Source organism: Penicillium griseofulvum (genome assembly GCF_001561935.1).
Source record: "Penicillium griseofulvum strain PG3 chromosome Unknown contig_80, whole genome shotgun sequence".
NCBI lineage: Eukaryota > Fungi > Ascomycota > Eurotiomycetes > Eurotiales > Aspergillaceae > Penicillium > Penicillium griseofulvum.
In genome coordinates this window covers 2,620,886-2,634,567 of record NW_024467471.1, presented here as the reverse complement: position 1 = coordinate 2,634,567, position 13,682 = coordinate 2,620,886, and the positions used below count along the sequence as shown (strand labels likewise).

Sequence of the window (13,682 nt, the reverse complement as noted above, 5' to 3'; positions counted from 1 at the left end):
AGTGATTCGAGGGCCATTTGCCATTGCTTCTTCGGAGATCCGATGCTTGTATTCCGAGGGCCACCATGTCCACTTCACCAAGTAGTGTAGCTTGCCTGCGAATTTCTGGTCTTTGATCTCTTCAACGTCCCATAAACTCACAGCAAGCATATCAGGCTAGAAATACTGGACTGCTCTATCACCCATACGTCGTTCTACTCTAGGAGAGTGAGTGACCGAGTATCTGGAACCAGACGACATCGAATAAAGTAGAGATTAATGCTGTGGCCTACAGTAAGTATTGAAATTCAATCCATATTACATCTAATCTACATACTGGTTGTAGAAAGCCCGAATACATCTAAAGACTCCATTCGAAAAGGCTATTCATGCATTAGGTACTGAATACTAACAACACGTCTTCTAGAACAAGGTGCCATCGCCGAAGTTCAAGATAGGGCTACACTTCGTCTCCGGACGTTTAGCCGCTGCGAGCTCACGACCCGCTTTCCAAGAACCCGCCTCCAGCACCTGAGGTAGACTTAATTCGATACCATCCAAGCGAGCGAGGATCTTCTTATGCAGGACGTCGAGAAGGGCAACGGTCATCGCTCGCCATTCCACAATCTCATCATCCCCGGCACCAAACGAAGGCAGGCTACCACCCGAAAGGCTCAATCCCCGCTGTAGTGCCTCGGGCTTCAACTCTAGAACTCCCATATCGACAAGCATTCCTCCGTTGCGGTACTCTGGCAGACCAGTTCCTAGCTCGGTATTTGACCATGAGACCGAGAGCAGACGAGAGAATGGCACCATCAATGAGTACGCTAGCCATTGTGTCAGCTTATGGAACGGTTGGATGTTGGAGTAAGGTTTCGACTCCGATCCAGCCTGCTGCTCAAGTGCCCGCAAGGGCCATGCATCGCCGATAGGCTGTCCGTTCACGTGAGTGCGGTCAGACGGCCAGATGGGGATTAGGAGGCGCTGCAGCACGGTCCAGAGATCCTTGTAATCGAGCTTTCCATCATTCGACTTGGCAATGAGGTAATCTGCATGTGTGAAGTAGTTAGTTATTTGATGAAACGATGTCGAGTTAACTAGACTTCATGGTTGGTATGAACTTACCAACAAGGTTACCGGGACGGCCAGAGGGACCAAAGATATCTTTCAAGTTCACCAAAGACTCGCCGAGTTTACGGAGGATGTCCGCACGTGCAGGTACTCCGATCATGGGATTGCCATCGTCGACCTGGAGTCCACGGGATAGGATGTCTACATTTATATTTCGCAATGCATCGCCTAGTACGAGTGTTAGAAAATACCGCTACCGCATTCAATAAGAGCAAATGCTTACCATTTGCGGTGTGTTTCACCGACGATTCTGGGCCAGCAAAGTCGCCGTTTAGGAACATGTGTAGGGCCGCAACCGCGATACCTTCGCTCCGATTGAGCGTCAGACCGCTTTGTGCCTCCTTGAATTTCCAAAAGTCTCCGGCGCCAGCATCCAAGAGGACAGAGACGAAGAAAAGATCTATCAGTCTGCGTGTCTTTTCGGTGGTGTCACATTTCTCCTCATCCCATTCCGCCAGTAGAGTGGCTATGCGGGGAACCCCGCCGACTTCGAAATGCTGCCAGCGGCCATGGGGCGGAATTAGGTGATACTTGTCAGGGCCGAAGTCGCGCTGAGATAGATAATGTGAGCTTTTTTAATGCTTGGAATTGGAATTGTTGTAATGGGCTAGCGCCTACCTGAATCAGTTTAAGTACGTAGTCGGTGGCATCTTCCATGCGTTCAGGGTGGTAGTTGAAATGATTCAAACGACCTTCTTCGGCTAGTTTGAGGACCACATGGGCTCTTGTACGGACAGCTTCTAAGCCTAATAGTTCTTCAATTTGGGGATCCATGTTTGAGAGAATTGGGGAGTCTGGAGATCAAGAAAAGTGCGGTTTAATACTCCGGGGCCAGGAAGGCGGGGGAATATATGCACTTATGTAAATAGTTGCATATGGAGTTGAATTAGTTACATTTAGGGCCAATATTGTCTTGGATATGGTAAGTCCAAGGGCTGAGGGGGGTATTCTTTGTCACTTATCGGCTGGTCTGATACTTCTTATCTGATATCGGAGAAGTCCGATTATGAAGGATTTGGGGGTCAAAGTAGTAGATTTGGTATAGACTAAATATGCTTTTTACAAATGCTTCAGTAGATTCTTAGAATGTGAGAGGGTCAAGGTGACCAAGGAAAGCATCGTTACCCTCACCACGAAGAAGAGCATCAATGTCAATGCGACCGGCCGTAAGATACTTCTCGCTGACACCGATGTTCACTCGTTGGGAAAGGAGTTGTTTGAGCTCGGCACGAAGCCCGGCCATTTCGCTCTTGCTCGTTTCACTAGCCTCCTTTTCACGTCTCTCGCGGCCACCGCCACGACCGCGGCCTCTACCCTTAGACTGATCGAACTCGTCACTGTCATATTCAACGCCGAGATCTTCGGCCGCAGAACGGAGCCAGTTATCCTCGGTGTTGACCTTCTCCTTGGCGATGGTGGAGTCAGTGATTTTCTTGGCGAGACCCATGCGGGGGCGAAGACGAGCAACTACTCGGCGATCAATGTCGAGAGACTCGAGAGGAATCTTCTTGCTAGGCCCCTCGGGGTCATCGGCCTTCCTCGCCTTCTTGGCATGGATCTTGCCGGCGAGACGGGCAACACCGACCACCTCATCAGGAGCACAGATAAGGATACTCTTTCCGGACTCACCGGCACGAGCAGTACGACCCGATCGGTGAACGTAGGCATCCGCTGTGCGGGGAACGTGGTAGTGGATGACGCAGTTAACACCCTTGATATCCAAACCACGGGCAGCGACGTCGGTAGCGACAAGAATCGAGCTGGGGTTGGCAGTAGGAGATGAGAAACGTTCTATGGAACGGAGTCGGGCTTTCTGGGCCATGTTTGAGTGGAGTGCGAACACAGGAAGTTGAAGAGCTTGCAAAAGCTGAGTGATGCGGCGGACGGCGGAGATGGAGTTTGTGAACACAAGGGTGCGGTTCTTGGGATAGTATAGAAGGACTGAGTAGAGATAGAGGTCCTGATAATATGGATTAGCATCGGTAATAGAGCGGTTCGAAAATATAATGTCTTACCTTTTCCATAGCAGGGCATTCGACAATTCCTTCCTTAAGTCCGATGGCCATCTGTGACTCTGGATTCACATCGATGAACCTGGGCTTCTCTTCATGGAAATTCAGCTTCTTGAGAAGGTACTCCATAGACGCTTTGTTGTCCAACATATCATCACCCGACCAGCGGCTTTTACCTGCTAGCTTTTGTTGAAGATCCTTGTGGAATGTGGCCGAGAAGACAAGAGTCTGCCTTGGAGATCGCTCTTCCTCCTCCTCTTCCTGATCCATATCTGCAATATCTCCGGCCTGCTTCTTGTCTAGTGCATTAAGAATATCTTCCATCTCCTTGAAATGACCTTCACTGAGAAGTCTATCCGCCTCGTCAACGACCAGGAACTGGATTTTCTGCATTTTGCGGATCAATCCCGTTCCAGTGCTTAGAATCTCCCACACTCGACCGGGGGTTCCAATGACAATATCGGCTGTGGCAAGTTGTCTTTGCTGCTTCTGGATAGACATACCACCGGTAATCAGAGCGACGCGTGCGTTGGTATCCGGGGAATTGGCAATGAGCTCTCCAATATGCTTTCCGAGCTGATGCGCCAGCTCTCGGGTGGGAGATAGAATCAATGCAATTGGGGTTTTGTTCTTTTCAGCCTGGTCGGATTGATCCTCCTGTTTCCCTCTCTTGTCCAAGTAATGCTCGATAATCGGAATACCGAAGGCCAATGTTTTACCGGAACCTGTAGAGGCCTTTCCAACAACATCGTGCCCGTCAAGAATGGCAGGAATACTGGCCTTTTGAATGGCCGATGGGGAGCTAAACTTCATTTTAGAAAGAGCCGTAAAGATCTCGGGCGAAAGATTAAGACCGTCCCAGGCGGACACATCCACACTGTCGTCCTCTTCGATATCATCGAGAGCCGCGAATCCGAGTCCGGCCTTGATGCTTTGGCCCTGAGTAGGTTTGGACGCCTTAGGCTTCTGCTCCTTAGGCTTTTGCTGCTTGGACTTTTGCTCTTCTTTCTTGGCTTTGTTTTGCTCCTTCTTCTTGTCCTTCTTTGACTTCTTATCTTCCTTCACTTCGGTTTGAGCTGGAGCCTTCTCGGTGGCAGTAGACTTTTCGGACGAGTCTTCGTCACTAAAACCATCCCATTCGTCCCCATCATCTTCAGACCGGGGCTTGAGAATTGATTGTGTTGGCTTGCCAGACTTGGCCTATACCAAACATATATATTAGCTTTTGATCAACACGATCGATCACAGCACGCAGACTCCTACCTTGAATTGAACACCTCCATCGCCCTGTTTTATGATCTCCACGCCTTCAATCTCTTCCAGACCAAAGAAACCCTCTGCATCGTCCATTCGATCTGGCATAGCAACTTCCTTCCAGTTCAGGTCGTCGACTGCGATAGAGCCATGATCCTCCTTTGACCCTGCGTCAGACTTGACTGCCTTCTTGCGTTTGTTTGCCTCAGCCGCCTGGGCTTTGGGGTCGCGCGCTCTCTTTTGACCCATTATGAACTTAGTAATCCTTCAGTATTATAGTCTGTTCAGGTTGACAAGTGATCGAAGTACGCTGTCGGGGAAAAGAAAAAAAGCGGCAGAAATTTTAGTCCGCCTTTGGAATCTTATCTTTTCGTTCCCCACGTTCGTCGCAAAATTAACCCACTTTGACAGACTACGAAGGACAATTGCGTCTGGGCAGCCTGTTTTTCAAGATGGGTAAATCATCCAAGGACAAGCGCGATGCTTATTACCGTCTTGCCAAGGAGCAAAATTGGCGCGCCCGTTCCGCCTTCAAGCTTATCCAGATCGACGAGCGATTTGACTTATTCGAGCACGAGAACCCGGACAATGTGACGAGAGTGGTGGACTTGTGCGCTGCACCTGGAAGCTGGAGTCAAGTGCTCAGTCGTGTCTTGATCAAAGGCGAAAGCTTCGGGCGGCGGGCATGGCTCGAGAAGAAGCGAAAAGAACAACAGGGATTGGAGGGTGCAGAGACAACGGCCGATGATAAAATGGACTGCGATGAGCCTTCTTCAAGCTCTGAATTAAAGCCTCGGAAAAATGTCAAGATTGTATCCATCGATCTGCAGCCCATGGCGCCGCTTGAAGGCATCACAACTCTCAAAGCTGATATTACACACCCTTCTACAATTCCTCTGCTTTTGCGCGCCCTGGACCCAGAAGCATACGAACAACCATCCACCCCCTCCGACTCTCCATCACAAGTCACAGAGGCTATCAGACAACCTCACCCCGTCGACCTAGTCATTTCCGACGGTGCCCCCGATGTAACAGGTCTACACGACCTAGACATTTATATTCAATCACAACTCCTCTACGCGGCGCTAAACCTTGCTATGGGCGTTCTCCGACCGGGCGGCAAATTCGTCGCCAAGATCTTCCGCGGCCGCGATGTCGACCTTCTCTACGCCCAGCTGCGGACCGTCTTTGAGCGCGTCAGTGTCGCAAAGCCACGCAGTAGCCGCGCTAGTAGTTTGGAAGCATTCGTGGTCTGTGAAGGCTTTATTCCACCTGTTAGTAATAGCGGGGTGGTCGGTATGGCCGCATTGAAAAATCCACTCTTCGGCGGAGCCGCAGCTCCAGTACCCGTCTCAGAAGATGGCAATGTGGGCGTGGAAGTCCGCGAGCAGATCGACCAGAACACACAAGCCCGAGATACCCTGACGCAACCCGCGGCGATTAGTAGCCCTGCGCCCAATCACTCCACTGAAGTCCGTCATCTTCAAACTACAACATCACAAGACCAGCCCCAACCCCAGAAACTGTCTAACAAGTTCTCGGTTGAGAACCGGTGGATTCCGTCGTTCATTGCTTGTGGTGATCTATCTGCTTGGGATTCTGATGCATCATACACTCTACCCCCGGATTATGTCAATCTGGATCCTGTTCAGCCACCCACTGCACCGCCATACCGTCGGGCATTGGAGTTGAGGAAGGAAAGGGGTGGTGCGTATGGAAAGACCAAGTATGGACCCATTGGGCATAATTCATAGTTACGTTGCATGAGTTTCAAGAAAAAAAAGTTGTATGTATAGACGACCTAGACACGACATAGCATTTTCGGGTCATGCTAGGAAGGCATTGTCTTCGAAGCAGATACCCAAATACATTCCATTAAATTAGATTTCAAAAGGAAGGATTTTGTTCAAGATCATGAAATTCTAAATGCATCTTTGAAGTGTCTCAAGGCCAGTGGGCTAGCCGAAATGAGGATCTAAATACAGGGGGGAATAAAAAGCAAAAACATGCCAATCGTACAATCATGCCATGCAAAAACGAAACAGAGTCTAATAGACTTCCAAAACATAGCGCTCCTCGTCCTTGAGCTTCTCAATCTCCTTGCGAGTCTCAACCTTCTTGCCGTTGTTCCGGGCTTCGGTGGCAATAGCCTCCTCCAGAACAGCGGTGACATCGGGCACGGGCCAAGTGGGACCGCACAGGTAGAATGCACCCTCCTCACGAATGTAGGCTTGGATGATCTCGGGCAGGGTCTGGCGCATACGGTCCTGGATATAGATCTTTTCAGGCTGATCACGAGAGAAAGCAGCACCAAGGAGAGTGATCACACCAGCCTCCTGGTAGGCCTCCCATTCCTCGCCGTAGCAGTACTCCTCGCGCTGGTGACGAGAGCCCATGTACAGCAAGACAGCGCCGATCTCCTTGCCCTGAGCCTTCTCGAGGGCGCGGTGCTGGACGAAGGCACGGAAAGGTGCCAAACCAGTACCAAGACCGGCCATGATAATAGGCTGGGTGGACTTGGGGGGCAGCTTCATGACGCTGGACTTGACGCTGACGGTGATCGGGGAACCGGGTTGCAGGCGGCTCAAGTAGCGGGTGGCCAGACCGAAACGGTCGCGACCGTTGGGGTCGACCCAGTTCACGGCGACGATCATCAGGGCAACTGAGGTGGGGGTCACCTTCTGGCACGAGGCGATCGAGTACTCACGGCGCTTCAGGGGACCGATGATGCGGACGATGTCATGGAATTCGGGGTGAGCGGAGGGGTACTCGAGCAGGATGTCGGCGAATGTGACGGTGTCAACCTCGGCGCGGCGCTTGAACTCGGTGGCACCGTCGGGACCACCCAGGGTGAGCAAGTTGGTCTTTTCCTTCTCATCAGAGGCGAACTCGGCAAGAGCCTCGTAGAAGCGCTTGGGTGGGCGACCAAAGATGTCAACATTCTGGACCAGAGCCTGGTAGACAGTGCGGTTCTCCAAAACGGCAGGGTCCTCGCGGCTGGGAACCTCGACGATCGCGTCGGGGTCCAGGCCGTAGAACTCGATGAACTTCATAATGTCTTCGGGGTCGTTCTCCGCGTGGATGCCGAGGGCCTCACCAATGTCGTACTTCAGACCAGTATCACCGAGGTCGAACTCGATGTGGAAGATGTTACGATCATAGGTGGTAGGGGTGAGACGGCGGTTCTCCTTGACATGGACAGTGAAAGTCTTGTGAGCAAGGTCGGGGCGAAGGGCATCCTTGGTGCCATAGGCTTCCTTGAACGCAAGGCCTCGAGCAGCAGTCTCCCAGTCCTTGAGAAGAGTGGGGGGTTCGGACTCGTCCTTGTCGAACGAAACAAAGCTGTTGGCGATGATGTCCTTGGGGAGCTGAACTGCCTCGGTGATGCCCTCAGGCTCCTTCCAGGTCTCGGGAACCTCGATCTGGCGGAGTAACTTCTCGAGATCCTTGGTAACGTTGTCCAAGGCCTCGGCATTTCCGGTGATCGAGGATAGCTTCTTGGTTGCCAGAGCCTCCTGAGCAGGCAGAGCGACGCGCACGAACGAAGCCTGGAGGATAAGAGCGTCCAGAGAGGAGTCATCAACAGAAGAGGAGTCGACAACGAAGACAGAGATGCCACGCTGGGCAACAGCTTGCTTAAAGCTAGCGGGAAGCTTCTTCTCCAAGTCCTCATCCTTGATACCTGGGGCATTCACAATGACCTTGGCGTTGTCCTTGACAGAAGCCAGGACATCAACATCGTTCAGCAGCGAAATGTTGCCAACGTAAGAGACCTCAGCAGCAGTGACTGCGTAAGGCGCGTCAACAATCTTAGCGCTCTTGCGAATGTCAACACGGATGGCACCACCCTGGACGAGGTTGTCATGGGTTTGGCTGATGGTGACGTTGCTGGCGGAGTCGGCGCCAAGGGCCTGGCTCAAAGTCTGAGCAGCCGCCTCGGTAACAGAAGTGTCGACATCCCAGAAAGTGTATTCCTGCACCGTGGCAGGGTCCAATAGCTGCAGCGAAGCATTGGTTTCACCGTTGACGGTGAGAATGGGCTGGTCATACACGCGCTGGAATGCAGCCGCGGTGGAGATGAGATCCCAACGCTGGGAGCGAGGGTATTTGATTTCAACACATCCCGGGTTGTGTTCACGGCCAGTGGCGAAGGTCAGAGAAGCAAGCACATCTTCATAGAGGGCGGAGTGGACGCCATCTTCCTGAACAGCCTGCTCAGAGGCGACCTGGCCAAGGACTGCGACAGTCTTTGTGGACTGGGGAAGAACACGCAGGAACTCCTCCTCGATGAAGGGGCGGTAGACGCGGACATTCACAACACCGACACGGACACCATCCTTTGCGAGAGAGCGGGCGATTTGGGCAGTGAGAGTAGCCTCGACAGTGCCGAAGGCGATTAGGACCGAAGTCGGCTCGGAGTGACCGTGGTACTCGAAAGCACCGTAGTCGGTTCCGAGTTCGCCGTTCAGGCTCTTCAGCAGATCCAAAACCTTCCCTTGGGCGTCGAGATGACGATTGCGGGATTCATCCAGAGTCTTGCGGACGTTCTCATAGGTGCGAGTCAGGCCATCCTTGTCAAGAACATCAATGATGCGGGTAGTATCACGGCCAACACGAACGCCATCATAGATGTGAATCGAGGGGAGGACAGAGGAGAGCAACGTCGTGAAGAGAGCCATGTGCTGGGACTCGTGTGCGGAACCGCTAGAGACCAGACCCAGACCGAGGTCTTCGGCCAGAGAAAGAGCGGAGGCATAGTCAGAGACGAGGCCATCCTCGCCGGCGTAGTCTACGGCGGCGACGTGTGCAGCGACTGGGCTAGCGACGGAGTAGAGCAGAGAGAGCTGCTCCAATGCAGCGCGCATATAAGGAAGAGTTGCCGAAGAAGCAACAATACCCTGGGGGATGTGGCGCTTCTTCAGATCAAAGTCCTGAGAGAAGAGGTAGCCAAGGGCCATGTTGCCGGCACCTTGACGGGTTTCCAGAGTCTTGATAGAGGGAGACTCGCCATTGGCATTAGTCTCACCCTTGGAGGTCCATTCCTTGAGGGCAGCATCAAGATCGAAAGTCTCCGGCGAGTATGAGAAGATCTTATCACTCAACAAGTACGCAACTTGCTGGATGAGCGTCTGGGCTGTAACATAGGTCGGGCCATTCAAGGCCGACAGAGCTGGAACTGATGAGCCCATGACTTCTTCTTGATACCGGATAAAAGACCGATATCTATGAAATATAGAAACAAAGAAGAAGGTGGGGGAGAAAGAGAATCTCCCCTCTTCATAGCTTGGTTATAGAGAAAACCCCCAGGTAACTTGCCCAAAGCGGTTAGTGGCAATTGCGTGCTTGTTATCGGGCGATAAGAGTTTTCAAGTCGTGGCGGCCCCACTGGCCCCAGGGCCGCTTTCGGAGCATTACTCAGCTGTGCCTGAACCTCGAGATTATGTCATGAAATAATAACGCCTTAGGCACTAATGCTTATCACGTGATGTATGCACATGATCGCACTTGTGCACTGCACAAATCACCGAGCCTCGGTGTCACCCCTTACCCCAGAATGCGGAGAACCCCATTCCCTCCCCTCATAGACTATTGATCCTGATATGTACATAAATACCCATATAAACCATTATTTTACGTCTTCTGATAACATATCTCTTGATCGACTCTTCCACCATGGCGTACAACTCGCCAAATCCTATCCCGTTCTCAGAGCCGCCTTACCTTCGTGGCCTCCCTTCCCCCTACATTACGCCTGCCCATCACCGCTTCCAGCAAGCTTGCCGTAAATTTGCAACAGAAAACTTGATTCAACATGCGTTGGAGTGGGAACGTGAGGGAACAGTCCCAGAGCATGTTTTCCACACATTCTGCAAGCATAATATGTTGTTGCCCAACCTGCCGGCCCCATTACCTGTGGATTGGCTGAAGCGCCTGGGAATCAACGATATCATGGGAGTCAAGGTTGAAGACTGGGACTATATTTACACTGGCATTTACAGTGATGAGGTACGTCTTGAATATCCGACTGTGCTTTATAATTCCAGCGTAATTGACCGATGGTTCGCCCATAGATGGCGCGTTCTGGTCTCAGTGGCCCCGCTGGCTCTCTAAATGCCGGGTTCGCTTTCGGAATTGCGCCAATCTACAAATTTGGTAGTACCGAGTTGCAAGAGCGGTTCCTCCCCGAGCTGCTGACAGGTAAGAAGCGAGGCTGCATTGCCATTACAGAGCCCGAGGCCGGGAGCGATGTTGCGAATATCACCACAACTGCTATCAAGAGTGCTGATGGCCAGCATTATATACTGAACGGATCTAAGAAATGGTAAGGCGTAATTTTGTAGTACTGACAAAGCTGTGAGCTGACACCAATAACCAGGATCACGAATGGTATTTGGTCGGACTATGCCACCATGGCCGTGCGAACAGGTGGCCCAGGAGCCGCGGGCCTTTCTGTTTTGGTTGTGCCTTTAAAGGGCCACCCCGGTGTTTCCATGCGCCGACTCAAAGTCTCGGGTCAGATCACAGGTGGGACCACATTCATTGAGCTTGACGACGTGAAGGTTCCTGTATCAAACATCGTTGGCAAAGAAGGCGATGGAATGCGTATTATTATGACCAACTTCAACCATGAACGACTTCTCATTGCCATTGGGGTCACGCGTCAGGCTCGGGTGGCCCTTTCTGCCGCTTTCTCGTACTGTCTAAAGCGCGAGGCTTTTGGGAAGACGCTCATGGACCAACCAGTCGTCCGTCACCGTCTAGCCAAGGCAGGCGCTGAACTTGAATCTATGTGGGCGTGGGTTGAGCAAATCTTGTACCAACTGGCACATCTCAGCAAGGAGGAAGGTGATCGCCAACTTGGTGGCTTGACGGCATTGGCTAAAGCAAAGTCCGCTATGGTCTTGAACGAGTGCGCTCAAACAGCGGTGTTACTGTTCGGAGGAAGCGGATTTACTAAAGCTGGTCAGGGGGAATTAGTCGAAGGTATGTTCCTCGATATTTAGTCTGTGCTTTAAACAAGCTAATCAATTTTCTAGCCATTCTTCGCGATGTTCCTGGTGCTCGTATTCCGGGTGGCTCGGAAGACGTGCTCCTCGATCTGTCTGTGCGTCAATTGGTCAAGCTCTATCAAGCTGAAGAGAAGAAGCTCTCGAAAAGCGCCAAGATCTAATTTCATTATACACAAAAATGCTTCGTGATCGACCCATGGACATTGCTTGCCCGGGCCATTTAGGTAAATGGGTCAATAGACAGTACAATGTCATCGGTTCAAACTAAAAGTTACGAAGGGCTAGGCTTATACTCTTTTAGTTCCCCTCGTTTTAACTGCTGAAGAAGGTGATACAAGAGGCATCATATGATATCCCCATTCGTCTAATAACGTAAATATTTCACTATTATGGTCTTTGCATTTGAAAGCTAGATTGTGTTCTTCACCGACACTTTGAGCAATGATGCTATATCCTGATAGCAACCAGCAATTAACGATTTCCTTGCTTTCCATCCAGGCAAGATTGGGATTTTCTCGAAGTCTATAATCGGCCGTCCATACCCGTGCCCAATCCCTCAAGGGTAGTGCCCACTTGAGCTAGCCTCGGTTCAAGCCCTGATGATAATCCTTGAGCGTAGTTTTCTCGAGGGCTCCATGACCTGGTTGTCTTTTCTAGCTTTTCTTGGGGGCAGTTGTCTCGTGGGTTTCAAGAGTATCTTGTGCTTTTTGGCTTTTTTCTTGCGTCCGCTGTGTTTCGGGGCCTGGGATAACTCCTTTTGGGGAGGTTTCTGTACGGCCATTTTTCTCTTTCTCACCGAATCTTTCAGTACTTGGTATAGCCCTGCCGCGTACAAGTCTAGTGGACACGTTCCATCGATTATTAGATCTGCACGAGCGCCGTGTTCCAATAGTAGCTCTATCAAGATAGTATTGATTCGATGTTGTGTCGTGATTTCGGTTTGCTTTCGCACAGGAACTCTCAAAATGTTCAAAATGAGTTTACCTCCGGTTCTACCACGGCAGCGAGCACTCGCCCCTGGTGTTAACATGAGATGGAAGCCACCCGGATTCTCGAATCTGATACCTAGTGGTGGCTCTCCACGGCAGTCCTCTAGGTTAACATCGGCACCAGCCCTCAAGAGGACTTTCACAAACTCCTTTTGGATATGTATGTTTCCTAAGAATGGCTGACTGGACAGCACATAGTGAAGGGGAGTCTTTCCTTCACCATCCTGGAAGTTAACATCGGCACCGTACCTTAAGAGGACTTCCACAAACTCCTTTTGGACTCTGGTATCTGCGAATGCGTAATGGGACAAGGCTTCGTGAAGGGGAGTGTGTCCTTCGTGATCTTGTGCGTCTACATCAGCTCCATAATCGAGAAACAGACGGACCAATTTTTCCGTCGAGCTCCATCGGGCCATGGGAATCCGATGTAGGCAAGTATACCGCCGTGCTTGATCGGACTGGAAAGATGGATCTGCCCCGTGAGCCAGCAGCAACTGTATCACGGCGATGAACTCATCCTCTCCCTTGCATTCGACATTATCATTCCAGTGACAAAAGTACTGCGATACTATATAGTACGATCCGAGTTGTACTGAATTGGACCCAAGTTCCAGAGCACATCCCAGAGAAGTTTTACCGCTTGTTTCGTTCACTAGGTCTGCATGGGCACCATGTTGGAGCAGTATGCTGGTCATATTGTAGTCCCCCAGAGTTGCAGCGCATTCCAAGGGGGAAATATCCGTTGCAAAATTTACCAGGGCTCCATTGCGAAGAATGAGCTCCACGATATTCGTACGACCCCATCGAACGGCAAGCAGTAAAGGTGTGTTGACACGGTAGGACCAAGATTCCACCTTCTGGTTCATATCTAGGTTGCTGCGTGATATTATGTGTTGGATTCCTTGCTCAAATCCATTTTCTATGAGCCATCGGAGTGCGAATTCTTGGGTACATTTGTCTTGCTTGTAAAGGAGATGAAACACGGCATCGTAAAGCGTATGATTGCATCGCACAAGGGACAATATATCTCTATACCGTGGCAGTTTGGACGCAATGAAACAGATGACTTCGAGGGGCAAGGACTCAAGAGACATCTTGAAATGAATTTGGAACTATGTTCACACACTATGAAAATGGCAATCAACAGTACATATATACGTCGAGGAGTGCAATGTAATGATCATCGTTCAGTTAATCCTTGTTTAGCTCAAAAGTTTCTATGTAGAGATGACGAGCTTACTATGATTCTATGAGGTACTCATGTACACTTCACCATTTATTGGCCATTTGTTGATATCTGTTCAGCG

At 50.9% G+C, this 13,682-nt stretch overlaps 6 protein-coding genes across 6 annotated transcripts; 2 read left to right on the top strand and 4 right to left on the bottom strand.

The window, feature by feature from the left end:
• Positions 1–402: 402 nt before the first annotated feature.
• On the bottom strand, positions 403–1,884 carry PGRI_019850 (URC4/urg3 family protein; the record flags this gene model as incomplete). Its single annotated transcript, XM_040789698.1, has 4 exons — positions 403–1,028; positions 1,105–1,278; positions 1,334–1,661; positions 1,729–1,884. 4 exons carry the CDS (start codon positions 1,882–1,884, stop codon positions 403–405), a joined length of 1,284 nt encoding a protein of 427 aa, XP_040646651.1.
• Positions 1,885–2,191: 307 nt separating this feature from the next.
• Positions 2,192–4,625, bottom strand: mak5 (ATP-dependent RNA helicase MAK5; the record flags this gene model as incomplete). Its single annotated transcript, XM_040789697.1, has 3 exons — positions 2,192–3,070; positions 3,126–4,322; positions 4,386–4,625. The coding sequence occupies 3 exons, from the start codon at positions 4,623–4,625 to the stop codon at positions 2,192–2,194; spliced, it is 2,316 nt and encodes a 771-aa protein (XP_040646650.1).
• Positions 4,626–4,828: 203 nt separating this feature from the next.
• PGRI_019830 (tRNA methyltransferase TRM7) lies at positions 4,829–6,130 on the top strand (the record flags this gene model as incomplete). The annotated part of the gene is made up of 1 exon (XM_040789696.1): positions 4,829–6,130. The coding sequence occupies one exon, from the start codon at positions 4,829–4,831 to the stop codon at positions 6,128–6,130; it is 1,302 nt and encodes a 433-aa protein (XP_040646649.1).
• A 294-nt stretch (positions 6,131–6,424) lies between these two features.
• PGRI_019820 (sulfite reductase subunit alpha) lies at positions 6,425–9,565 on the bottom strand (the record flags this gene model as incomplete). The annotated part of the gene is made up of 1 exon (XM_040789695.1): positions 6,425–9,565. One exon carries the CDS (start codon positions 9,563–9,565, stop codon positions 6,425–6,427), a length of 3,141 nt encoding a protein of 1,046 aa, XP_040646648.1.
• A 484-nt stretch (positions 9,566–10,049) lies between these two features.
• PGRI_019810 (acyl-CoA dehydrogenase family protein) lies at positions 10,050–11,547 on the top strand (the record flags this gene model as incomplete). The annotated part of the gene is made up of 4 exons (XM_040789694.1): positions 10,050–10,382; positions 10,448–10,698; positions 10,753–11,360; positions 11,414–11,547. The coding sequence occupies 4 exons, from the start codon at positions 10,050–10,052 to the stop codon at positions 11,545–11,547; spliced, it is 1,326 nt and encodes a 441-aa protein (XP_040646647.1).
• Positions 11,548–11,975: 428 nt separating this feature from the next.
• PGRI_019800 (ankyrin repeat domain-containing protein) lies at positions 11,976–13,469 on the bottom strand (the record flags this gene model as incomplete). Its single annotated transcript, XM_040789693.1, has 1 exon — positions 11,976–13,469. One exon carries the CDS (start codon positions 13,467–13,469, stop codon positions 11,976–11,978), a length of 1,494 nt encoding a protein of 497 aa, XP_040646646.1.
• Between the last annotated feature and the right edge of the window lie 213 nt (positions 13,470–13,682).